Raw genomic sequence first — 27,634 nt, forward strand, 5'->3', positions numbered from 1 at the left:
AGGCCTGCTCCCAGGTCACGGGCTCCTAGGCCCGCCCCAAGGCCCCCGGACCTCTGCCCAAGAACTGTGCCCAGGCTGGCCCCTCTAACTACCCCACAGACTTTAGCCAGTCCTGGGCATCCCCAAGTTTTGTTTGTTCCCGTGTCTCTCCCTGTCCTGGTCCCAGTGTCTGTGTTTGTTCCCATTCCTGTCCCCGGTGGTGTTTCTGTTCCCGTCCCAGTCACTGTATTTGTTTCTGTCCCCGTCACTGTTATGGTTCCAGTTCCCCTGTCCAGTTTTGTCCAGTCCCCGTCTTCTGTTCGGTCCCCTGTCCAGTTCCAGTCTCCGTTCCCTTTCCAGTCTCCGTCTCCTGTTCGGTCCCCTGTCCAGCCATGTGTCCTGTCCCCGTCCCAGTCTACATTCCAGTCTCCGTCCCATGTCAAGTTCCCTGCCCGGTCTACGTCTCCTGTCCAGTTTCCATTCCCTGTCCAGTCCTCTGTCCAGTCTCCGTTCATGTCCCCTGTCCAGTCCCTGTTCCCTCTCTCTCGGCGCCTCTGGAAGTGGCGCCGTTGAGGGGGGGTTATGTTACACCTTAGCCCATGTCTGTGTTATGTTTCTCCCTCATTTGTTCCCTAGTGCTCCTGCCCCTCTGTTTACCTGTCATGTGTTCCCTGCCATGTGCTTGTGTTGTGTTTTTGTACCTGTTTCCGCCCTAGTCCCGCCCTAACCATTAGTGTTCTCACCTGTGTCTTGTTTGTAACCCTGCCCCCCTCGTCATCCTAGCCCAGGTGTTTCTCACTCTCCTCCTGTATATAAGCCCCTCTGTTTGTACGTGCTGTGTCGAGTCTTTTGTATTTTGTATCCTTGTATCCTGGTATCCTTGCTGTCCGTTCGTATCCTTGCTGTATCCTAGTCTTAGTTTAGTGGTCTGTGTTTCTTAGTCTTTGTTCCAGTTTTATATTCTCCTTGCCTTGTTTTTTTGTATGTTTTTTGCGTTACCCGTGTTTTGTTTAATGTTCGATTTATCTTGTTAAATAAATAATTATCTTTGCACTTACGTCCTCCTCCTCCTTCACACCCCTCCGTCTCCACCGTAACAATAATTTCAAAGACAAACTTTAAATAAAAAAATCTGTGTGAATGGAGGCACCATTATTGATATATTGATAATTCACATCACCTGGATGTGAGCGTGTTGGCCAGTGCTCAACCTCACTTACAAGATAACACCTCATTACTTATAGAGCTTGTTGAAGTGTCAGCGTTCATAACCATGATTCAACTATTTAAATGTATGAAAATGGTTCTTTGTTATGAAAAAAAGCTGTTCAGATCTTTTTGATTCAATACAAAATGATTCTGTATAGCACATATAGTGCATATGGTTCTGCTTGGTGTCAAAATATTATTTTCAATCCTATATACAGAACCCTCTTGCTGTATCCTGTCCTGTACATGTTCTGTGTGCAATCAAATTTTGAAAAATACTGTGGTATCCACATCTCAAAGATTACATTTAAAAACCTTTCCTGTTGGTTGGATAGCGTTGGTCATCTTTACCTCTCTTTACAGCACGAGGGCTTCCGGGGGTGCTGCCCTTCCTCTCCAGACCCACAGCTGAGGTGCGAAGACTGACCAGTGAGCTGCTATCATCCTCTGAGCCCGAGTCATCATCAGGAAGAGGAACACTGCTGATCTGAGTAGCTTTCTAGAAGAGCACACACAAACACAACACAACAACCTATTATTCTTATTCCCACACCTTATTTAGTGGATACATAATAATAAAATACTATATGAATGTGCTGCTATCCTTCTCACCCCTTTAAGTGTGGAGTAGACTGGAACACTGATGTTCTTGTAGATGAGATGAGTAAAAGGACCGGCTGCAGGGTACTGAGGCAGGATGGACACTGCAGGGTTAATGACACTCAGCATTAATGACATTCAGAAACAAAAAGCATACAGAACTCATTCCACCTTAACTGACATTTTCTGGCAAAGTAAGTTAACAGCAAAATATCAATCATGTGTTTAAGAAACAACATGCTGGGATGATGGATGTGGCTCTGTCTATTTAGTAGAGGGCTGTAGATTACAATAAGGGTGATCAGAAAAATAACTTTGTAAAGGGAAAATGTATAATTTTTGATAGTAAGTATTGGATTAGTCATTGTAAGTGTAACTTACTAGTACTGTTTAACTTACACGTACTGTTTTTTTATGGGTAGGGCTGAGCAATATGTCATAAATATCAATATATTCGAAACTATTGTATATAAGATACAAAAATGGACAATTTAGTGATATTACACCTGCTACTCGGGTCCTAAAATAATGAGAATGAGTCATTTATGTGGAAACTGTTTGGTTTCCAGAGGGATGACACTCCACAGAGAACAGTATTGCTAAAATTATTTAGTTTTCATTTGACGATCTCAAACAAAAAAATCCAGTGCAATTTACAACCCATGACATTGTAGAGTGGAGTGTACATCTGTATATTTAGTAATAAATGCACAGTTAACTATTTACTATTTGAATATACAAAATGTTGTGTTGCGGTGTTACGAATAATTAAATATTAAATTCTTTAAGGTTTTTATCATATCATATTGTATTTAATATTGCTATTTATTTTAGAAATATTGGTCTATAAGTTTATTTGTCTTATAATCCAGCCCTATTCATGTCAGCATTAGTCAGATACAAAACAGCTCAGTGTTGAACTTCAGGAGTACATGGATCCAAAGATGTCACCTTACAAGGGAACTATTAATTAATCTCACTCACTTCTTCAGAGCTTCTGTGTCACTTGCAATACCGTTTTAACTTTCATGAAAGAACCTTTCTGGAGCGTGCTCAGTGAAGTTTGGCCTACATCAATAAGCTAATTGAAACTGGGCCCTGCTTTTAATACGAGTGCCAAGAAAAGAAATCAATGAAGCACTTTCACAGTAGAAGTCACAGTAGAAGAAAACAGTCTATCCTGGAGAACGGAGTCCAGCCCATCAAGATTGTCTATGGCCTTAATTGCTACAAGTGGAAGTTTTTTCTTCACTTTCACTCTAAAATAATGGAACACAACACTGCAGATACTTTAAAAAGGCTATTAAAATACACTGACTTACCAAAGGGACATGGGACTAGTATCGGCCCCATACATTTTGTCTAGAGAATGTTGTACTTAACTGCAGGATATGTGTTTGTGGCCTCCTGTATTGAATGTGGGTGTGATTTATGCCTGTCTGCTTAAAACAGACAGTTCTTGCCAGACACCGCAACTCATGATCATGACCTCCCACTGTGCTGTCCACTGTGGCTGGTAATGCCTTGTATGATTTGCTCCCAGAACACACAGAAATGTAATGTCCCACCTACCTGGCACTCACTATTAGGTCTCTACCAAAGATAACATCTCAACTGATACAGGTGTAGGCAATCCCAAGCCATACCATGAGACCTTTTACATACTTACATACAGACCATTTACATACTGCTATCCCATGATTTCCCAGGAGAAGTTCTAATACAATTTTAGGCAATCCGAGATTATTAAATTTAGAGATAATTAAAAGGCTTCCCTAAGTTTTAATTGTTGAGCAGTGGTCTTTAAACATGACCTAAAGACCAGTCTAGTACGAATTCAATTCTGCAGACTTTGCTACATCCATAAACGCCTATACAGTGTGACCAATTGCAGATACATTACAGCAATTTGAACAATTTGTACCAATATGAGTTACAGTAACTCTGAAAACTCTGTGCACTGTAGAGCCTCTCTAAGGCCATTCTTGTTCAAACTAAAAAAAAAGGTTCATGAGTTTTTGTCCACTTAGTTTTAAAAACGTGAGGCCAATAAATCTAGCAAAGTAGGTAGGGGTGTGACGAGAAGCCTGACGAGAAATATCGTCCGTTTTAATCTCGCGAGATCTTGTGCCAGATCTCGTCAGGCTTAAACCTGTCTCGCAGGGCAAAAAAACAGTTAAGTGTGGACTTTTTAAGAGGGATCTGCCAACCCAGTAGCGATAGCGATAGAGTATGATGGCTAAGCAGTGAGAGCTGCTCTCAGCAGAAGAGGAAAATTCAGGCATTTGTATAGAAGATGCTTCTGCTACTTTTAAGTTGTAAGTCTGGCTGCATTTTGGCTCCAGTGGAAACAATAAATGGTAACAGAGTGACCAACAAGACACAAACCATATGTAAATACTGTAAGTAAATCCTACACGTGACTGTTTCATAGGCAGCTGTACTAATCTCGTAGCTCTGTACTGTATTTAAAAAAATGTTCTCTCTCTGTTTGCAATTCAAGCATAGTCTTAATATGACTGGTTATGGTTATACATAGTTAAATTACAAGAGATTTAGGAGAAAAAAACATAAACCATAGTCTTAATATGACTGGTTGAGGTTTGCACTTATTGTTTGCACTATATAAGACCTAGAAAAGTTTTTTTTTCTTATTTCTATTTCTTATAAAATCAATGTGTGAGAGAAACCAGTCTGTTAAGTGTAAGTTATATGATTTTGCCAAATAAAACTCTAGTTTTCAAGTTTTCTATTTTTCATTTTTGACATTTTCCTTTAAAATTTCGTGTCTCGTCTCATCTCGTGATATTAGTGTCTCGTCACACCCCTAAAAGTAGTATAGGTTATTGGGTGCTGTGCACCATTCCAAAGGCCAATCTGTCTCAAACAATCTATGTCACATTGATGACTATTTATATTGTAGACTCTCACTGAAGTAATCAAAACTATGAATGAACACATGTGGAGTTTTATGTACTTAACAAAAAATCACCTGGCCTCCACAGTCACCGGACCTGGACCCAGGTCTTTGTGGTGACGTTGGGGTGAGCTGGAGCACAGAGTGAAGGCAAAGGGACCAACAAGTGCTAAACACCTCTGGGAACTCCTTCAAGACTGTTGGAAAACTATTTCAGGTGACCACCTCTTGAAGCTCACTGAGAGAATGATGCCAAGAGTGTGCAAAGCAGTAATCTGAGCAAATGGTGGCTTTTTTGAAAACCCTAGAATATATATGTAAAAAATACCTATTTCACCTTTTTTGTTAAGTACATAAAACTCCACATGTGTTCATTCATAGTTTTAATGGCTTCAGTGAAAATCTACAATGTAAACAGTCATGAAAATAAAGAAAATGCATTGAATGAGAATGTGTGTCCAAACTTTTGACCTGTACTGTAGGCACATACATGTTTGTGTTGATTGGACCAAAGGTTTCTGATCTCTGTCCATTTAGGTTTGAAAAAGCGAGGCCTTGGAATAAAGTAGTTTTTCCGGTGCTGTGCACCATCCTAAAGGCCAGTCTGGATTAAACTTTCCGATTAGTGTCATGTTAAGATTCCATATATGCATGAAAATGTATTTGTTGAATGGACCAAAAGTTCCTGACTTCTGTCAATTTAGGTTTGATATATATATATATATATATACAGCTCTGGAAAAAAAATAAGAGAGCACTTAAAATGATGAGTTTCTTTGATTTTACCAAATTGAAAACCTCTGGAATGTAATCAAGAGGAAGACAGACGATCACAAGCCAACAAACTAAACTGAACTGCTTGAATTTTTGCACCAGGAGTGGCATAAAGTTATCCAAAATGTGTGTTACTGACAAGTCTTTTACAAGACTATGCATGGGTTAGGCTTGATTTAAGTAAATATCAGATTCAATCGTTTGTTTCAGGCTATGATTTTTTATGAACAAGGTTTAAAAAAAAAAACGAATCCAACTCAAATACTGTTTAAGACTAGATTCTAAAGAGCAATACATCTCCACAATCAAACTGAATCTGAATCTGTAACCAAGTTCTGCTGCAGACAGTTCGTCTCTGCTACACTACGGTGGTAGAGAAAGACGGGTGGGGGAAGTCGAGTGATAATTACACACTGGTTTCTTCCTTTCATCAGGGTTAATTAGAAAGAAGTCTTTCCATTCTCACCCTGTACTCTGACACCCCTCTAAAAGCTTCTAAAAGCTTCAATGAATGGTGGTCTCACCTGCCCAGGTGTGTGTATGTGTTCCTCCAGGTGAGAGGAAGTGACATCAAACAATCCCTTGCCTCTCACTGACAGATCAAGAGGAGAAACATTCTAACACCATCTTCCCCTAGAGCACATCTGTTTACCGTGCAACACAGGAGCGGGGTGTGGTGATTGGCTGATGATGGAGTGGGGACTGAGTGATGACTGCATGTGACTGGCTGATGCTGCACTGGAATTTGTTCATAACTGGCTGACTGACCTCTTCCGGTGTTCCTGGCTCCAGGACTGGCCTCTGACACCCTCATGCCAGACTTCGCCACTGCATAGATACGGCTCTCCTGCAGAAAACAAGAAGTACGTTTAGTAACAACAAAATACTCATAAATAGCCTTGACTCAGTATGCTTAAAAAAAAAAAATATATATATATATATATATATATATATATATATATATATATATATATATATATATATTATATATATTATTATTCTTCCCTCCCCTCTCTGTTCTCTCTCTCTGTCTTTCTCACATGTGCTGAGACGCCTGGCCGGCCGGTCTTTCTGGATGTGTCCGTCTGTGGTTCCAGCTTTCAGGAATCAGCCCTGTCCTTCTACTCATCAGAATTATTTCACAACCCTTCTAACTTCTGCTTTTTTTTTCTCTTCCTTTCCTTTCTGTTTTCTCTATCTATCTCTTTTACATGTATGGAGATGCCCTGTTCCTGATGTTCCCAGCCTGGATCTCCACTGCCCGCTGTGTTGTTCTCCGGCTCTGCAACCCTGCACTGATTACCATTAACACACTCAGTATCTGTTTCTGTATTAGCCATAGCTCTATAGTTTGTGCCCATCACATTTTTATATTCATAAATTAGTACCTGTTATATTAGCCATAGTTCACATTAATTCTCTGTACTGTTTTGTTCTGTTATTTGTTTGTTGTTTGTTTGTACTGAGCGGGTCAACCCGAGTAGGATGGGTTCCTCGGACTGAGTCTTGGTTCCTTCCAAGGTTTCTTCCTCTTAAAGGGAGTTTTTCCTTGCCACTGTGTCACCATAAAATTGGCATCTCTGTGGTGCTGCTCATAAGAGGCGTGGACCTGTTTTTCCTGTAAAGCGGCTTTGTGACAACCTTTGTTGTAAAAAGCGCTATATAAATAAAATTGAATTGAATTGAATTGAATTGAATTAATATTTTGTTTCATCTGTCCACAAAAGCTTCTCTAAGAGATGTCCTGATAATCCAATTATATTAGTCATTTAATGTTGTATCTGCGTAAAGGAGGGCTTTCAGGCTTTCAGCTCATAAAAAGAAATAAATGTTATGGCCCTCTGATGAGCTGTGTTTCTGAAATATTTTCTTTTTCAATTTCACCTCAAACAAATAAAAGTAACTGGAAAAATATAATAGCTTACTTAAAAAATATAAGTTTCTAAAAACCTCTGGAATATAATCAAGAGGAAGATGGATGATCACAAGCCATCAAACCAAGCTGAACTGCTTTAATTTTTGCACCAGGAGTGGCATAAAGTTATCCAAAAGCAGTGTGCAAGACTGGTGGAGGAGAACATGCCAAGACGGAAGAAAACTGTGATTAAAAACCAGGGTTATTCCACCAAATATTGATTTCTGAACTCTTAAAACTTTTTGAATTTGAACGTATTTTCATATTATACTTAGTTGTACATGGTGCTATTGTGCAAAATCCTGTTTTAAAATTTGCAGAAAGGCAATAGTGGAAATATCCCAGTCCTACCCATGAGGGAAAGCGGTGCAGAGGTGGTGTTGGTGGTTTCAAAGCCTCTGGATCCAGCATCTCCAGCTCCTCTGCCAAGCCCACAAACGAGACTCCATCATGAAGTACCGCTCCTGCAGTGGACCCTTCCTCCACCACCTCCATCATATTCTCCGAAGGTCCTTCATCAATGTCAGTCTCCTCCACCCCCAGCGTCGATACAGAGGCCGGTGCCTGGCTGCGGCGGAACAGAACCGCGCTGGAACCGATATCTATGCTGACGTTGACCTGATGGAGGCGCTCCAGCCCTGGCTGAGGCTGACTGTGGTGCTTCTTCACCAGCTGGATGCTGTCTCTGGGAGTCAGCGGGGTGCGTACCTTGGGCAGAGTCATACTGGTGCCGGACAGAGGGCCACGGCCCGCTGAAGAAGACACACACAGAGGGAGAGGACTTTTTGGAGCAGGGGTGGGTGTGTCAAAGCCACCAGTGCCAGGGGTCTCATAGGTGGAGGAGGATGAGGAAGATGAGGAGGAAGAAGAGCGAAGGCGCTGGGAGCGGAATTTGCTGTTGAGTTCATCGGAGGAGTGGTCTCTGTCCGAGCCCCCTCCCACCCCTTTATCCCGAGGGATGGCCACGGGTGTCTCCAGCACGTCTGTGGCTGCAGTAATGCTGGTTGTGTCGCCTCTGTCCAAGCCAGGCTTCAGAGAGCTGTCCCTTCTTTCATGGTGAGGCAGATGTTTGGATGCACTCTGGAAAGAAGAGTCCGAACTTTCTGTTGCTTTCCTCTTACCATCTGCAAATCACACAAATACACACGGTCGATTGTATTACAACACACACCTTCTCTCGCTTAAATCCACTTTGTCTTGTTCTTCATGTAATACAATAGGTCTCTGAATTGTATGAAACTGTTCTTCAACCTCCATTGTCTGCAGTAGCTAAGAGAAGAAAATACTCAGAAAAATAACGTGACTACATCCACCCGTTAAAATAGTATTAATGGCCTCACCCACTTTGGCTCGCGACCGCCCACAGGCAGAGCTGAACCCAGGCTGCAGCAGAGCCGACACTGTCTCGTCAGCTAAAGAGCCTAGCTATCTTGCGTAAGTAACTATAGGTTTTAATTGGATCTCCAGTTGATTCTGCATTTTACAGAGACCTTAAATATACACTGGGGAAGCACGGTTTGACAAGGGAGCACAACTCGACAGAACACCGGTCAAAGCGGGTGCAATTCGCATCAGATTTAATGATATAGAGCAGACTCTGGGGCTTTGACGTGGTGAAACTGCCCAAACACTGAATCAGCAGGTCTAAGGTAAGAGTTTAGTAGTGTTAGTTTAACTGAAAGAAAGCGACAGCCGAAACCCTGTTCTTCTTCAGAGACCAGTAATCAAGTGAACTAAAGCAGGGTTATATAGAAACACCGGAGGACTTTTTTTCACAAAAAACGGCTCACATGGCATTCATTCATACTAGAGACCACAATTTTAGACATTTTAAAATTAATGAAAAAAACGATGGAATGAGACCTTTAAGGAAAATTAATCATAGTTATGCCTGTTAACTACTACTATATTAACTGTTAAGATAACTGTTAAGATAACTGTTAATGGTTAATCTACTGTCCCAAAGGTTACCAAGAGTTTCCAGAATTCTGAAGGATTCATCAAGAGGCAAGTGCATTCTCTTATAAGCCACTCAACTCTGGAATAACCTTCCATATAATGTTTGGGACTTAATTCTACAATTCTTGGCTAAAAAAAAAAAACTTAAACAGCTTGTTTAGTTCATCTTTCAGTAGTTAATGTTTCTTTTTAGATAATGGCTGCAGATCCAGGGATTCATGGACATACGGAATTGTGGTAAAACGAGATACTGGGCCTGTTGTCCAACCGCTTGGATTCAATCACCCAGGTTTGTAGACAGCGGAGGGGAAGAATGGCATTAAACATAAATTTAATTTCATTCCAGCACAAAAGACAAGAAAACTGAAATGACATAATCAGCCTTTATAACAACTATTGCTTTCCATTGTTTTTAGTCCAGTAAAATATCCAACTGTTTAAAACTGTTTAACATTTCTGGACATTTCCAAACAACAACTGTATTTAGTCAAGGATGTAAAAATGAACCTGCTGTAAAGTTGGACACAGGCATGCGTGGGCCTGTCATTTTCCAGCCCTCGTCCTGTATAGGGGGAGTTCCAGGGCAGCTGGGGGGATGCAGGGGGCTGGAGGGAACCATGTGAGCGTCCAGCAATGGAGACCTGGGAGAAACAGGGGATGTGGGTCTCTCCAACAGAGCTGTGGAAAAAGAAGCAGTCAGAAACACAAACAGTACAGTACAGTAGTACAAATAATATAATAAAATAATTTTCTTTTTAAAAAGAAAAATAGTGCATTTACTTTGAAGCTTGTCCTGCTGCTGGATAATTTGCTCCGCCTGCTTCATATTGACCATCTTCAGCTGTTGGTTCTCCACTTCCATCTGGAGAAGGCATATTCAAGAATATATGTTGTTCAACAGAAAAGTTTGCACAGCAAATGTACAACCCAGCACACACACACAAGAAAAAAAAAAACTCACCTCTCTTAACTTGAATGTAACCCAGTCTTTGATTTTGGCTGCCTTCTCCTCTATAATCTTGGCTTCTTGGGCCCGAACCAAACTCTAAAGAGAAGAGAAAAAAAAAACAGTTCTGTGCATCTAAAACGTGAACTTCATGGACATACATGGCCATCTGTCTGCCTCTAATCTCCACATACCTGTTTTTCCAGCTGTGCTTCAAGTCTCTTTATCATCACATCTTTCTCCTGCATCTGACTGGTCAGCTCTTGATATCTTCTGTATAAGGAGCTTTCTGATTCGCTGGGCAGCACATTTGCTGACTTAAGCTTCTCTTCCATTATGTGTACCTGGAGTGGAGGAGATTAGCCATTTCTTAAATAAGCACTCCCTTGCCGATAAAGTTTCAAGTTTTTAACAAAGATGAGGCCGTTTTTTTTTATCAGTCTTGGAGAACAGATCCAAAGCAGAAGCTTTATTTTAGCAGTGACAGGCAGTAATCAGCACTAGCTGAAAAGAACAGTGTGCTGTAATTATCCTACCTGTTTCTCAGCATTCTCAGCTCTCTGGTCAGACTCGGTCACTCTTTGCTCAAGTTCTTGCATCTGCAAGACAAAAATAACAAGGAATGGCGATTTACATCTGTAAGTAAAGCACTGCACTGGAACTATAAAACAACATTCCGAGACCGAAAGTCAGGGGATGGAAATATATAAACTGATCATGAAGTGATAAGTTTACTGAAGTATGGTTGGGCGATATGGCCCTGAAATAATATCACAATATTTCATGGTATTTTCGCGATAACGATACTCTTGGCGAAATGACAAATGACAAAACACTGAATAAAATAAAAAAAAATAAAAAATACACTACTGCAACAAAATTAAAATGACATTTTATTATTGCACAAACCTAACTGAGATATTTTAAAAAAAATACAATAATTTTATCAGATTTGTCAGATTATTAGGATATAATACAGTTTGTGATTCCTCTGAAGTTGTGCAGATTGTGCATTCAACTTTCCTTAAACCACAGTTTCATGTGATGTACCAGTATTACAGCATACAAGGCATTACCAACCACAGTGGACAGGGCAGTGGGTAGTAATGATTGTGAACAGCGATTTCTGGCTGGAGTAGACCATGCAAACAGACAAAAAAACAACTCTGGCAAAAATCACATCCACATTCAATGCAGGATGCCCTGCATGCATATCCAACAGGTTAGTCCACCATTCATTAGCCTCCATTAGACATGGCAAAAATCATGGTGCATAATAGTTTTTTTCTGTCCCATGACATTTAGAATGTCAAACAGGATAAAACTAATGTTGCTAGGGATTCGCAGGTCTGACGACCTTATACCCCACGATTAAGCATCACACCAGCATTACCCAATACATGATGATAAAAAGAAAAAAACGTTTCTAGCACATTCGAGGAGTGATAGACAAGCTGTAACCGTTCTGGACAGTCAGTCCTGCCTCTAAATATTATAGTACAATCAGCATTGAGTTGCATTCTCTACACTACTGTCACAAAATGTGTCCCAGATTGCTCTTATTGACTCCCATGTTAACTGTCTTTTTAAAGGTGCAGGCACTGCAATGCAATCTGAATAGGTACTGAGAATCAGAGGGTGATCAATTACTTATCTACTTTGAAAAATAGACAAGCTATTTTTTTTAAAGTAATTAATGTATTTTTTGTAGTGTAATTGTACTACACTGTATATCCCCAAAGCTGAATTGTATTTTATTTATCATCTCTGATGCCAGTCTGTATCTGCAGCACATAAAATGAAATAATGTCTGATTAATGTGGAGGCTTTACTTAATTTTATGATTGATGGCAAAGTTGTTTTCAATCCATGTTCAGAGTTATTTGTGAGGCAAACTGCCTTTTTTGTTGCTTACAGATGATTTTAATTCACTGTAGCACCAAAATCATTTTGTTTGAGAAAGCATTTACAATAAACTCCTGAGTATAGCAGTCCACAATTACTAGAAAAAAATGACAAGAAAAAAACACACTGTTCGAGGAAAAGTGACAGTATCAGGTTAGTAATCGGTTTCTTTTGCACAGATGCGTTTTGACTATTGCCTATTTATGAAGATTCATCCACTGAACCTTTGCCCCACTCCCCCCTCGAAGATTTGACAGGAGCCACCACTTGTCTAATATCAAATAACTTTGTTAATGTGGTTTCTGCCACAAGTTTATGCCACTAGTATAATTCACTGCTAAAGGACAATCTTTTCACATGCATTTTTGGACAAGCTGAGACACATTTTCAACATTTGAAGTTCAAAAATGACAAAGAAGCTAATCTTACTAATATTGGACCTTTTATTTAAGGCAAAAGTAAGGTAAAATGCTAAAAAAAATTGTATTTGCTGTTGTATTAAGACTGTTTGCCATCTTGACGATTCAATTTTGTGTAAATATCCATTTTCAGAGCATTACTAAACATTAAAACCGCAAATAACAACTGTATTACTTGATCAACTACTTTAGGGGAAAGGGAAAATTGTACTTTTTTTTATTTGTTTATTGTTGTTTTTTTATTGTTTTTTAAAAACACAATTTTAGTTTAAACACTGAAAGCCTGACTTCCCAAAGCTTCTGTAACCATAAACGCATAATTTATTTATTATTGAAATTCTGCCTTGTTACTGATATAAAATTATTAATTAAGACAAATTCGATAGATGCACTTGTACTGTAGTCACAAATGAATAAATGAAGAAATATGATTGAAATATAACCCCAAATTTGCCAATTTTTGTCAATACACAGCTCTAGATAAATGTATGAAATCAAAATAAAAGGTGAAGAGTTGTCACGTCTGGTGCTGTTAGCTCCTCTGTCCCTTCCACACCCAGCTCTAACGGAGGTTCTCAGGTCAACAACTACATTACCCAGAATGCACCACCCGCTGACATCACGCACTCACCTGATCACTGGTGATTAACTGTTTTCTGTATCAACCACGTATTACACCTGTTTATTTTTATAATAAACATATATTTTTATCAGTATCTGCACGTGTCTGCAATTCTGTGCTCATCATGACAAGAGTTCAACACTTCCACACACTGAATTCCTTGTTGTAAACAAATTTCAGTCAATGGATGGCACTAAAATTAGTCAGTGCACTACTAGTGCAAGGCTAGGCATGTTCGTTAATAGACCACCATGACCAGCTGACATGGGAGAGAGAGAGAGGTGTTCAGGGCATGTCTGACTGCACACTGCCATTATAAACCTACCTCCCACCCAGCGCTCACAACAGTTGTGCACGTACACACTTATAGCACATATAGAGCACAGATGTTTGACTGGAGCTGGTTTAGAAAGCAGAGAGCTGGTATTTGTTAGGCTGAGTCTGGAAGGGAAATTAGAGAAAGAAACAGTTCAGATAAACATGTAAACATACAGGCTTTTAACTGGGAATATGGAACCTTTTCACAATTACAGTAGATGGTATCTATACTGGGATTTATGAAAGCTTGTTTTTTTCATGGTGGAAAGAAACAGAAACCCACATCTTAAACATAAATAGAGGGGAGAGCATAGGCAAGATGAATGCTAATCTGGGCTGAGATCAGATGCTCTTATATACCTAAAGAGGAACATGCAGTTAAAGGCATGCTAAAGTAAACTCCTGGCACCAACGAGTCTGTAGGTAGAGCTTAAAGCAGATGAACAGTGGAAAAGAAAAGAAAAAAAACTCAGCATAAGTGCATACATTTTACTCTAAAGCCTGCTTTCATCAGACGTCTGTATTAATGGAAACCCCGTACACAGATCTGACAAAAACGTTCTGCAAAAAAAAAGAGAAATTACAAACACACATGCATGCATGGTTCCTGGATTGGAGGCTGCTTGCCCTTTCTTGAGTTCACTGACCCAGCAGAAAGCAGGACAGACAGACTAATGCATTCCCTCTGCATGACCGAGGCCTTGTCTGTTTTGTTCCATTACACTTTCGCTCTGTTCTTCTTTTCTCTCCGTTAGCAGATTCCCCCTTTCCTCACTTCCACCACCCAAAGGATCAGATCAGACTTTCTTGCAGTGCCCTTAGTATAAGATGCATCACTACAGCCATCTAAATATGACTAAAATCAGATTTTTCTTTTTTTTTTCTTTTTTTGCATTTTGTTTAGTTTTTATTTTTTTAAAGCCACAATGTTTAGTAAAGTTATCGTAAAATAGAAGTTCCTAAGTAATTTTGATAGTATACTGACTTGGCATTCATTTCACTGCCATGTGAGCTTTGAAACACCAGCTACTGCACTATGCAACTTTGGTGAAGCTACATGTAACCTCTTGCAGGTACTGTTTAATGATGCATTACATTTATTGTTGCACCAATATGGTACTGTATTGGTGCTGATACTGGCACTTACACACAGTATCTGTTTTGGAATTAGAGGGCAACTATACTGTATGGTTCACTATATGGTGCTTGATAGAAGCCATCATCATGTTCGCTACTTGCATCGTTGCAGCATTGTCATTTTTTTCATAACTCTGAAACTTTACAAATGTGCTGGTACTCTAGTAAACTACTACTACTACTTTCTTTTAAGTTTACTATATTTATAGGCATCTGCTGAGGCAACTAAGTCATAGTTGGTATTAGTAGGGTGCCGAGTGGTCCAGCGGTCTAAGCGCTGCCACTATGATTGGGTGATCATAGCCAATTGTAGATTGGGTGAGCCCTGAGACAGCACAATTGGCCTTGCTCTCTCTGGGTGGGTAGATGGCACTCTTTCTCCTCATCACTCCAAAGGGTGATGTCAATTAGCACAAGGCGTCTGTGAGCTTATGTATCGGAACCGAGTCGCTGCACTTTCCTCCAAGCGCACTGTAATGCTACTCGACAATGCTGCATCAGCAGCAGTTAGAAAAGAGGTGGTGGCTGACTTCACATGTATCGGAGGAGGCATGTGTTAGTCTTCACCCTCCCTGTGTTGTGGCATCACAAATGATGGGGATATACATTTTAGGTACTTCACAAACTGCATGATTTCTCTACTTGACTTTACTTTCTCTAATTTTTGGAACCTGATAGCTGGTTAGTTTTTACTACCACAGATTTCTCTGGTGATGTTGCAAAACACAGTTACTATTTCATTTTTAGAACAACAACAGTGGAAGCAATGAAGAAATGCTGAAATGATTGTGCTCCAGATTTACCGTTTATGGCTTTTTGCATTATATTGAGTGACAATTCTCTTTGGCCAATCAGAACTCTGCAAGGATTACGTCAGGTTTTAGTCTCCTTTCCACCACAAGTGAACAGATATTTTAAAAGTCCCCACATTTTTTATTATTTCAGCCATTTATTATTTTCTGCAAATAATTGCTGTAAATGACAATATTTTTATTTTTAATTTGGGAGAAATGTTGTCCGTAGTTTTTAGAATAAAACACCAAAGTTCATTTTACTCAAACATGTACATATAAATAGTAAAATCAGATAAACTGATTCAGAAGTCCTTTTCAGAGCTGTACATGTATGGAAGTCAGATTTCCTGTTGGATTGGCTAGGCCAAAAGATCCGGTGTGAGCCTTAGAACCTCAAACCTCGAAGCTTAAATCAGAACCAAGCAGTAAGGGTAGAAATGTAAATGTGGCAGCATAAAGAGACTCAGCACCCCAAGGTCAGCACATTTGCCACCAGGAAGCAGTATACTAAATGGCTTAAATACACACATACAAACCACACTTGCCCACTTTAGTGCTGGAGGGAGGCCCACACACTCACCTCACCACAGCCTCTCTGCAGCGAGCAATGACTCAATGTACATTAAGTGCTAGTGAGGCGGTTTAATCACGCTGAATGAGACACTTGGCCTCAGCTAAAGAATTACTCACCAGAAAATCCCTACAACAGGCACAGATGGCACCAACATGAACGCTCAACAGGATGTATAAATCAGAACACCAAGTTAAAAGAAAGGCCTGCAGCACTGCACACTAAAGGTTCAGACATAGAACTGAAACAGTTTTGCCTTCACTTCAACTACAGCTGATCAGAAGATCAGTTTTTCGGTTTTGCACAGAAGCTGCTAGCTGCACTATGTAACTTTGGTGAAACAAATAGGACATCGCTTGTAAAAACTGTGTAATGCTGCAAAATATTACGCTGCTGCCTCAGTCCACATACTAGCAGGGCTGCACGATATATAGTTTAAGCATCGTAATGTACAATAGTCACATCGCAGGATGTGCGATGTCGCTTAAGACAATTAAATCAAACGCGTGTTGCAATTTTTTTTATTCTTGACACAAGAAGTAGATACACAGCATCGTCTCTGTGTCTGTGTAAGTGACAGGCTGCTGCTGCCTGAGGAGTGCATGGAGGGGGGAATAGGAATAAACACGAGGTAACCACATGGCCTCCATCCAACTGGCTGTCGAAAGCTGTGCATCTCAGTCCTGCACAGATATTTCCAGTTACAGCTGAATTCATGCTTTCAATCCCAGAAAAATGCTCTTATTTACCTTATAAAAAGGAATTTAAACGCCTGATTACAGGGCAGATTACTGTTGTTTTGCTGTTTTCCTCTGGTTTTGAGTGCTCAGCGCTGACTCAGCTTTTGTTCAGTCCGGACACGAGAGAGCACGTGGGGTGGGGGCGGGGCTGGTGATGTCATGGGCCCTGCATTTTTAAATTTTGCGATATATATATAATTGAAATTTGCAATGTAAAACTTTCCAGTTTCGTGCAGCCCTAACTCTAGTGATGTTATGTAACTCTAAGCAAGTCATCAAATGATGTGTACAGTGTGTTTTGAGTGGTAATGTAAAGAGTGCATTACACTCTGACCTTAGAATTGTTTTTTTAAATATCCTGTAATTTACTAATTGCGAATACTGTGAATTTGACAGTTATGTACGCTTGTGTCATGAAGAATAGACCAACAGACATGCTCTCAAATTACCACATATTTATTTTACTTTCCACAGAGACTCAAAAAGGTAAGAAAAATAACCCTGTAATGCTGCATGACTTCATTTACTTATCTTTGTGTAAAATCCTGTAATATTATACTTCGTCAGTTTACATGCTATTTCACATCTGAACTATTTCAGCTTGTTTACAGCTGTTAATGCGAGAAGCTCAATAAAAATAATAGATTTAAAATTATAATTTTAATGCTCCACTGACTTGACTTTTTGAATTGCCACATACGCAGCATCGCTAGACAGCCAATGAATGCACTCAGAAGAAAGCATGGCATCCCAGCTCTGATACAACAGCTAACAGATGCCTGTGCTGACCAACATCATATTAACAGTGAATCACTTTTGAGTTAATGGAAATCTGACAGTTTTTACACTGTGTCATGATAAACGGACCAATAGATCTCTAAAATGGTCTAAAATGACTTCAATTAAAATAATGTTACATGGACTTACATTTACAGTTATTTTCTTGTAAAGTTCCTGTTTTGGGGATCAGTTTTTTTGAGAAACATTGACTATAATATGTAATACCAATATTACATAGATCTTTTTTGGGTTCTTATCTGCTTTACAACATCCTGCATTTACTAGGGATGGGCGATATGGCTCTAAAATAATATCACGATATTTCAGGGTATTTTTGCGATAACGATATAGTTGGCGATATAGGAAAACTAAAATAATTAATACATTTCAGGAATATAGTATAATAGTATAACAGTATAATCATAATGTGGCAAAATAAATAATATAGCATAAAATAATATAATGCAGCAAATAATATTGCAGAATATTTAGTGCATGCATATAAACTGCAAACTAAAACAATTATACAATACATTCACTTAAAGCTTCACAGTAAATAATAGACTACTTTTAAGACAGAACAGCCCTATTATCACAATATGGATTTTTAATATCATGATATTTCTGTGTCACGATATATTGTATACGATATAATATTGCCCACCCCTAGCATTTACCACTCCAATGTGACAGGTTTTAAAAACAGATTTAGTGCTAAACTTTCTAAGAACTATTGTAAAACAATGGCTCAAGCATTGGGCAGTATATTGCTAACCAAATCATGTAACAGTCGTAAGAGTATGAGCATTAAACTCTTAAACAATTCTACATTTAAACTATGTAAGCTTCTCAGAAGTCTCTCTCCACTCTGAACGACCTTGCTCACTTGTTAACTATATAATTTAGAGCGATTTGCAGAATTTCCCGTTAACATTGTTCAAACAGTCATCAATTAATCGCGCACAGTTGTTTAGAAATCTCAAATTGACTTGTTTATGTAGTTTCTGGAAAAGAAATATGTTGCTTTGCTAAAAGCCACAGTAGCAGACATCGTGTTGCAAGAATTTTGCCTGTGCTGTTGTCCATGTTTATGGACCACAGAAAAGAGAAAACAAAGAAAAGATGGGAAATATTAAGGGGAAAATTCTATTTACTTGATTTTTAACACCAAAACACCTGTAGACACCCTCCCACCCACAAGACAACTGAAGCTAAAGATAAGTCCATTTATTCCCGTCCTCCTGACTCAGCGGAGTATGAACGGAGAGCGCACAGGTGGGGTCAGGCAGCTGAGAGGGCAAGAAGACAAGCACAACAAGTCAGATATTTAACAACTGTTTCACTGGGCTTGAGCTGCTGACAGAAACGAGAAATATGGTGTTCCTGTCTGGCCTGGTTTTAACCAAACTTCCACAAGAACAAAATTCATTCATGCAATTCAAAACAGAAGATACACTGCAGCCTGTTTAGGAAAGGAAATCAAAATAAAGATTTGAGGACAGGGAGAATACCGCATGTTTGAATCTTAGTGCCAAGAGCACTGCAACTGATCCACTGCTGTCCTGTATTAAAGCATAACCCTCTCAGCACAGCAATCATTAACCGTTTCACACACAGCCACGCTTAAAACTCCAGCTCAATTATTAAATCTGCTCTCAGACAGACGTACGGACCAGAGGCCGAAAGGATAATACAGGCAGACCCGCGATGAAAGCATGACTTTAACAGAGAGCACAGGAGGAGGTGCAGACAGAATTTTGCCCTTGCAGGTTAATTATCCAGCCTGACACTTCATTATTAAGCAGTGTCCTCTGAGAATTCACTACCGGACAGAGCAGTGTGCCAAACAACGTACAACAAGAGCAACCCCCTGCTTATATAAATCTCTCTCTCTCACACACACAAACACATACATATACTTGTGTTGCTACACTTATGGGAATAATGATGTAGCTTCACTTACTTTAAGCGCTACACCTATACCTAAAGAATCATTTTCTGATGCCATAAACAGCTCTGGAAAAAAATTAAGAGACCACTTCAGTTTCTGAATCAGTTTCTCTGATTTTGTTATTTATAGGTATATGTTTGAGTAAAATGAATGTTGTTGTTTTATTCTATAAACTACGGACACCATTTTTTCCCAAATTCCAAATAAAAATATTGTAATTTAAAGCATTTATTTGCAGGAAATAAGAAATGGCTAAAATAACAAAAAAGATGCAGAGCTTTCAGACCTTAAATAATGCAAAGAAAACAAGTTCATATTTATAAAGTTTTAAGAGTTTAGAAAAATAATATTTGGTGGAATAACCCTGGTTTTTGGAATTTGGTATAATTCAAGAATTTCTTCTATTTTTTTCAGAGCTGTATAACACTTAAGGCCCTATTTTAGCAAACTATAGGCGAGCCATCAACTGTGCAAAGTGCAGCTTGATATAGGGTGTGTCAGTGTGTCTATGCTATCACAATGATGGGAAAAGTACACCTTGCGCGGCTTGAAACACACAAAAGGCATGTACTAATTATGAATTAATCATGGGTGTGTTTTGGGCATAACGTGCAATAAACCAGTGTATCGTTTGCCATTCTCTTTAAGTCAGCTCCCTTTGGCGCATTGTTATTTCAGGGGCACAGCTACCTGGACACGTCCAACACTTCTTAGCAGAGAAAACTGAGCTTCTCGTTCAAGCTTGCTCATTCTTGATGTTTATTTTTTCATAGTTTGCATAGCAACCAGCAGGCACGTGTTATGGGTTTGTGCACTGCTGCGTGTCCATGTACATAAGAAAGCAGTAGGCAGAGTACTATAGCATTGGAGATGCTACCCAGATAGTAATGAACATCTGACTGTTTATGTCCGTCTAGGCTGCTTTCAGTTAGTCAAACATCTACATTTTACATTTTTTACATTTTACGACCTTTGGCTGATGCTGACGCAGAGAGACTTAAGGTTATTTCTATTACAGAGGTGGGCCAGAGGTGGCACCACACCAACCACAAACCTGCGTATCCTGATGCCAAGATAGCAATACATCAAAAATTTACCTGAACACACCTGAGACCGCCATGCACATCAATGTGGATATGTTTACAAGGGCCTTTGCTATTTAAAAAGACACAGGTCTAAAGTGTGAAAATAGACTGTTGACAAGGTTTAAGGTAAAACTCACACACAGGCAACATCAAACAACAGGAGATGCGGGTTCAGGCACAACACAGTCATACGCTGCTACTTGAGCAGATGACACAGAAATTATCTCCGTCCAAAAAAACTTGGAGCGCTCACACCGGTGTCACATGCCACACTGTCCTATTCTTCCCCTGAAAAAGTGGGTCAATGTGTAAAACACTCCTAACTGAGAAGCTGTTATTCTGGCAATATTAACCCCTCTTTCCCTCCATCTTCCTTTACTAAACACAAGGAGCTATTTTCACTTCAGTGAGTGCGCTAAAGAAGTTTGACACGTCCTGTCGTCATCACATATGTGGCTTTGATCTCCCTATACAAAGAAATCAGTTTGGCATATTGCCAATTTGGCAAGTTGCCTTTCCAGATAGGGTGCTGAATTCTAACTGCATGTACATTACTTAGCAGATTAAGCATAACAGATTAGTATCATATTTCTTTTATTTCTGATTTAAAAAGAAAGTTCAATGTCCAATGAAAAACAAGTGTCTACATTTTTGTTGATTTTTAGATAACTACATAATTTGAGCAGACACATTTTCTTGATATGCGAACAAATAGAAATACTTCAAAATGACCTGAAAAATCTTTTTACATTGACTTCCATTTAAAGTTTAGAAGGTTTTTTCTCTCTCCTGTAAAGTCGCAGTTTGGGAGATACTTGTTTTTCATTGGACAGCAACAATAATCCCGCCCATACTGCTAGATAATGGTAGGCAAGTCACCACATCAATTATTTTTTTTTCTTTTATTGTTAACGGATGATGATAGTCACCACAGATAACACCACCACTACCTGTCAGTCAGCTACCACTCTACCACAGGCTAGGGTTCAGTTCCCGCTCTGGGTGACTGCTGCGCTACATCAATAAGATTTCTTGGCCAGGTCTCCTAACACTACATTAGCTCACTTCTGCAATATAAGTAAGCTTGTAAACCGCACTGCATAAGAGTGTCAGCTAGTGCTGTGCGATATGACCATAAATATCGTGGGGACGATAGAAAAGTGTCTATTGTGCTACTTACATTCTATCATCCCTATCGTTTCTACAGCAATTCCATCAATTATTCATGCAAATATATAAAGTAGGCTACGATGAAATGTATTGGCGTGGTCACTTTGCATAAACTGTGCGACATGCTTTACGTTAATAAACTCACGAGATCTGAACAATGGAGACACATTGTTCTTTTGAAAAAATTAGCTTCTGCATCTACCTCATCTGTTTTCATTTGATACATATAATATTGCTGCACTAAAAGGTAGGAATTCTCATTTGTGATTTATTTGAGTTTAATGTCATTTTGAAATAAAGGTGGAAAAAAGTAAGCAATGATATTATTTTGTAATATTTTTCGAAGAATAACTGAAATCATACTTAAATGTGGTATATCATGATATATATCATTATCGTAATATTAAAAAATCCATATCGTGATATATGATTTTTCCCATATCGCCCAGCACTAGTGTCAGCTAAGTGCTTTGAATGGAAATGTAAATTATCATTTTATTATGCGTATTCATGCTGTTATTATGTGTGAGGCTTAAAGAAAAGAGCTTCTCTTGCTGTAATAGTTGGTAGGGAGATGAAAAAAACATACAGTACTGTGCTTCACTTTCCAAGAAATCTGTATCTTACTCACACACACACACACACACACACACACATAAATGCACACCTGTATATCCACTCAAGTGCACATTCACACCAGTCGGTTGTGTCCCCTGACTCTCTTTGCAGGGCTGCCTGCCAAGTCTCACAGTCGACCGTTCCTTGCACCGGCGAGGTCAGTGCAGCGTGAGTGTGTGCGGGGGAGAGAGGGAAAGAGGGAGGAAAGGAAAGGAAAGAAGAAGAAGGGAGGAGAGGTTACCCTACGCCTGAAAAGAAGGAAGAGGAGGACAACTCAGCCAAAAAGAGCAGAACAGCCTGTTATTATGATGCTTTGAAGGAATACAGTATGTGTGGTTTTCTTGTAAGAAGTCACAGTGGCTTTTCTATTCGCAAAGACAATTTTAGCCAGATGCCGCCGGTCACGATCATTACCATCCACTGCACTTTATAGTGCCTTCTATGATGGATTACCAGTAATTTTCCACCTACCTGGCACCCACAATCCACCACCAGGCCTTGTTTGATCTCTGATAATTCAAGTTGCCTTGGCAGAAGCACATTGACCAGTGTTCAACCTTACTCACAAGATAACACCTCACAGTTGTGTGGCCTTCACAAGCCGTTTAATGAGCTCTGTCAGTGTACAGTCAAAATAAAATTCAGATAAATTATCCAACATACCTTCTCAGCCAGTAGCTGTCGGATTTTGCCCGCTTGCAGCCGGAAGCGGAGAAGCTGCATCTCGAGGGACACACATCTCTTCTGCCAGTCTACACTGGCACCAGACACAGCTACCACTGCACCCGCTGCACCTCCCTCCATCACCTCAGCCATCTGTGCCCGCACACCACTGCACCAACCACTGCACCACAGAGAGAGACAGAAAGGGAGGGAGGGGGAGACAGAGAGAGAAGCAGAAAGAGAGAGAGAGAGAAAAAGGCAGAGAGACACATTAAGGATGATACTGAAATACTTACTGTATTGATTAAAGTGAATATAAATAAAGGCCTACACATTCAAAGACATTCTGTTCGTTTTAAAGAAAGGATTTTTATTAGACGCATCAATGGTGGACCACCACAAAAAAAAAAAAAAAAAAAATCGAAGAAGCACTTGCAATCTTGTAAACAGTAATTGGAATCTGTTTTTTTTTTTCTACCAGATGCCCCAAAGACATTCTTGCATCAATGGTCAATTGAAGGAATGCTTGTTTCTGAAAGTGTTCCTAGTTGAAAAGAGGGGCTGCAATGATTAGTCGAAATAATCGACAATATCAATTATTTAAATTTGTTGACTACAAATTTCATTGTCGGCTAATATTTAATTTGTAGCAGTACTGCATTTCACAAAGTGTTTAGGACAGATGTGAAATGGGAGATGGGTAAATAGATCACTCACACAGTCAACTTATTCAGTACCTCAACATCCAACTCAACAGATTACATAATTACTTAATTACCCTCACAAAAATAGGTTGGAGATTTACATGTTTTAACAACATCTAGACATTTCAATGCCTTTTAGATCTCATGTTCAGCCTTTTCTATTATTTTTAGAGATGGAGGACATCTCTGGAGACAAAAATAATAATTGTTGACTATACAAATAATCGAAAAGAAAAATAATCATCAGATTAGACGACTACCAAAATAATCATTAGTTGCAGCCCTGTTAAAAAAGTGTTGTATGTTTTTTTTTGTTTGTTTTGTTGCAACATTTCATCAGATATGATTTGAGAGGCACCTATGCTTTGGCCAGACCCACTGGAAACACTGAAATTTACTTGCTTTATTCACACATACGTATGCTCACTCCCGAATTTTGTACTAGATGGATGACAGAACGTAGACCTGGGATTTGAGTTACAAATACAGCTCCTCCCGAAAGGTTTTGGGTTGCCATGCATGTGTGAAAGGGCCTGGGGATCAAGGAGTAAAACAACTCTACAGATTAGACAAGACTGGAGCAGTTGAAGACAAGCTAATACTGCCAAACAAAGTACTGCAACAACAGCCAAATATCTGGAGGATCTAAGCCGGCGCTGTGCTTCACTCGGCCTTTCTCAGACTGACATTTCCTAGAAGGTGAAACACTCAGGCTGACATCACAGCCTCTGGCAGCGAACCCAGCAGGCCCCTCACCTACTTTTATTGTTTCCCTCTGTCGAGAGGAGCACACTTCTCAGGGATCACCTTGGAAACTGGAGAAAAGCAAAGCAAACTCAACGCTACAATGACGCCATTAAACAAAAGGATTCCTTTTTCTTTTCTTCCACTTTCTCTCCCTCTCTCTCTCTCTCCCTCACTATTGAACGTATGCCGAGTAGACAGCATTTTTTTTTTTTGGTGAGCTCCGGCTGATGCCTGAGCTGGCACTCTTGCGGTTGCTGTGTGGGTGTTGAACAGTAAGAGTAGCGCGTAGCGCTCCAGGACGGCAGCGGCAGGGCAGGTCCAGCTATGCGCTTTGCAGACAGTTTACCAACCAGGCGCGATCCCTTCCCCCGAAGCACAGAGGCACCCAAATATCTCAACCCATGCAATCCGTTCTTAATTACAGGCCGTGGGAGAAACAGGATCCAGGCCCACACAATGCCGTCTTTCTGCATGACAGTGCCATTACGGATATGAGTGAGGGAGGAGGGGGTCTTTCTCTCTCTTTCTGCCTCTCTCCCGCTTCTCCCTCAGAAAGAGGGAAAAAAAAGAAGAATGTGTCAGGCTGAATGGGGATGACTCCCGATGTGGGAAAACGGAGCTGCAAAGTTATTTTTTTACCTGCAAGGGGCTGCTTGGCAGCCATTTTCTAAAGACCTTCACAAGTGGCCTGCCGAAGGCTCCAGGAGTCCTGCAGAGAACAGTCATTCAAAGCAGCAGGGCATTATGCATGGGTCTGAATCTACTCATTATAGGAGCTATTGTATAAATTCTAAGCAGCATTGGCGAAATGATTAAAGATAAAGCTAGGGGCTTAAAAAACAAAAACAACTCATGTATGTCCTCAAGGCTCACAAAAAAGCAAGCACAAAAAGTCCAGACATTCAATAATAAGTGGTGAGGCTCTAAATGAAGATCAGATAATCAAAGCAGCTGTAGCATATAATTGATCAACTTGTGTTTAAAAAGGGCTTCCCCAATCCATGATATGTGTGCGGTCTCATGTACAGAAAACAGACATGGCGATTTCACAAACGCTAGAGATCTGTTGTCCAGGTCTCTGGTTATCTGAAGAACCAAAACAGGGGAAAAGGCAAATGTTAGCCATGTCTAAGCACAGCTGTTTTACCCTAACTGGCTCTAAATCAGCTAATAAAAGAGATATTTTTTGTAGGCAAGTTAGCAAACATGCTAATTGCTAAGCACAAATGCAACATCTCTCAAAAGTGAAGCCACTTCAGGTCTAGCACCCCTGCTAATTTGCTGCAGCATGTATAGCTCTGCACATCCTCATATGGTTCTGCTTTATCAAAAGAAAGTGGGGTTATCTTTAGGAAATAAGTGATTGAATTAGGCTGCACTATAAACTCAATGAAGGCAGCCTGAGACATTTTGGGGAAAGGAGTTATACAAGTCTGGTGACTGTGTTATTACAAATATGAAGTTATTGAAAATAATGATGTACTTTGTGGTTTTACTATGTGTTGTACTATGAATGGTAGGTTAACTAAAGTTTGTGGGCAAACAACATAAAACATTTAGTAAAACTTTTAAATGACCATGCTTGGGTCCAACCCCAGTCACATTCATAGACTAGACATGGCAGCACCAACAAGCTCTAGTGTGATCATGGCTTTAGAATTAAACTCTTAGAATTAAGCAGCTTTTGTTCATCTTCTTTTCCTTGAAGATATTTGGAAATGATCTAGCTAACTGTTAGTTGTTCTGCATTTTGCCCCATTTAGTAAGCAGGCCAGACTGCCACACTCTTTATAACTTCCAAATGAACACTGATGGTTATAGTTATGTAGGTTCTGTAGAAAATTAAAAATGGTTTTGTGCAACTTGCTACCCCTAACAGCAGTCAATAACTATCCATATGTACAACACTGAGGCATCCTAGGCAAGTAAAAAATGATTCAATATAATGATATCCTAACATGACAGTATAACAGTAAAAAGAAACATTTTCTAGTGCCAAAAACAACCACCCTTCCCTACTAAAAAGTCTCCAGCCCAGTTCAGGTCTCCATGACAAACACAGTCACATGCTCCCCACCGAGTCCATAGCAAATAACTTTATAAGCGTTACGGCTCCTCCGCCGGACAATAAAAAGCCGACTGCTGGAGAGGAATGGGAGGAGGAGCAGCAGGCTCACAGAGTGCACAGCACCACAACAGTGCCATGTGGCGCTCTGCAATTAGCAATCTCCTAACTACAGCCCTGCCTACAAATTACAGAACAGGTCCCGCCTGCTGACCAACCAGAGCTCCACGTCCAGTCCAGCTCCATGCAAAACTTACTGACTGCACAACCGAGACGCAGGATTCTGGAGCTGTGGCCTCTGCACTAGTAGCGGTGCCAGGGGTCAGATTGAGCCAGTGCTTCTGTTAGCTCAGCCCACATCCAACGGTGCTGCCAAATACAACAGCAGGGTGCAAATAATCCATTTGCTTGGGAAGCCTGTTTGGCAGAGCTTTTCTAATGCCCCGGGGAACAAGTGCTTTTGCACCCTGAGCTGCTGTTTAACAAAAGGGCAGGACACAATCACCTACATGCGAGACTCAGAGCTTTCAATGACCTGAAGGTCCCAGCTGATTCTCTATGCAGCAAAATAACATGATCTATGAGGGTGACTAATAAGTGGTGAATGTTGATGAATGTTTATGTTTTAATACTAACTATATGCAATTACATTATTATTTACTGGGGCACATAATAAAGTACACTTACTAAAACTAAATTTTTCATGAATAGGTTTGAATAAACGCCTCCTACTAGTTTCCTTTTTTTTTGATCAAATGTTTATTGTCGTTTTAAGTAGGATGAGTTATAAGTGTACATTGCAGGGACATAACAAAGGGGGGAAATAATATAAAATATATAAAAAAATTGCCAAAGGAAGGCACAGAAAGAGAAGACAATCATATATTTCACCTTGCAACCCATGTCCCTACAGTTTCATCCATAACCCCACTCTCCAAAACCCCACCACATATTAAAATTTTTCCTTATTTGTCCAGCTATCCCTCCATCCATTCTTCTTTTCTGCTTCATCCTTCATTGTCAGGGTTGTGGTAGCTCTGTAGCCT

General features: G+C 39.9%; 1 protein-coding gene across 1 annotated transcript in view; it reads right to left on the reverse strand.

The window, feature by feature from the left end:
- Positions 1–27,634, reverse strand: part of plekhh1 (pleckstrin homology domain containing, family H (with MyTH4 domain) member 1) — a 59,549-nt gene that overhangs the window by 24,086 nt on the left and 7,829 nt on the right. The window contains exons 2-11 of the mRNA XM_022672923.2: positions 23,073–23,253; positions 10,836–10,898; positions 10,494–10,643; positions 10,315–10,398; positions 10,134–10,215; positions 9,861–10,031; positions 7,746–8,518; positions 6,248–6,326; positions 1,801–1,892; positions 1,540–1,687 (exon numbers count right to left, since the gene is read on the reverse strand). Of these exons, the coding sequence (XP_022528644.2) occupies positions 1,540–1,687; positions 1,801–1,892; positions 6,248–6,326; positions 7,746–8,518; positions 9,861–10,031; positions 10,134–10,215; positions 10,315–10,398; positions 10,494–10,643; positions 10,836–10,898; positions 23,073–23,225 (1,795 nt within the window). The 5' untranslated portion in view covers positions 23,226–23,253. The remainder of the gene's footprint in view (positions 1–1,539; positions 1,688–1,800; positions 1,893–6,247; positions 6,327–7,745; positions 8,519–9,860; positions 10,032–10,133; positions 10,216–10,314; positions 10,399–10,493; positions 10,644–10,835; positions 10,899–23,072; positions 23,254–27,634) is intronic.

Source organism: Astyanax mexicanus, chromosome 14, assembly GCF_023375975.1.
Source record: "Astyanax mexicanus isolate ESR-SI-001 chromosome 14, AstMex3_surface, whole genome shotgun sequence".
Classification (NCBI taxonomy): domain Eukaryota; kingdom Metazoa; phylum Chordata; class Actinopteri; order Characiformes; family Acestrorhamphidae; genus Astyanax; species Astyanax mexicanus.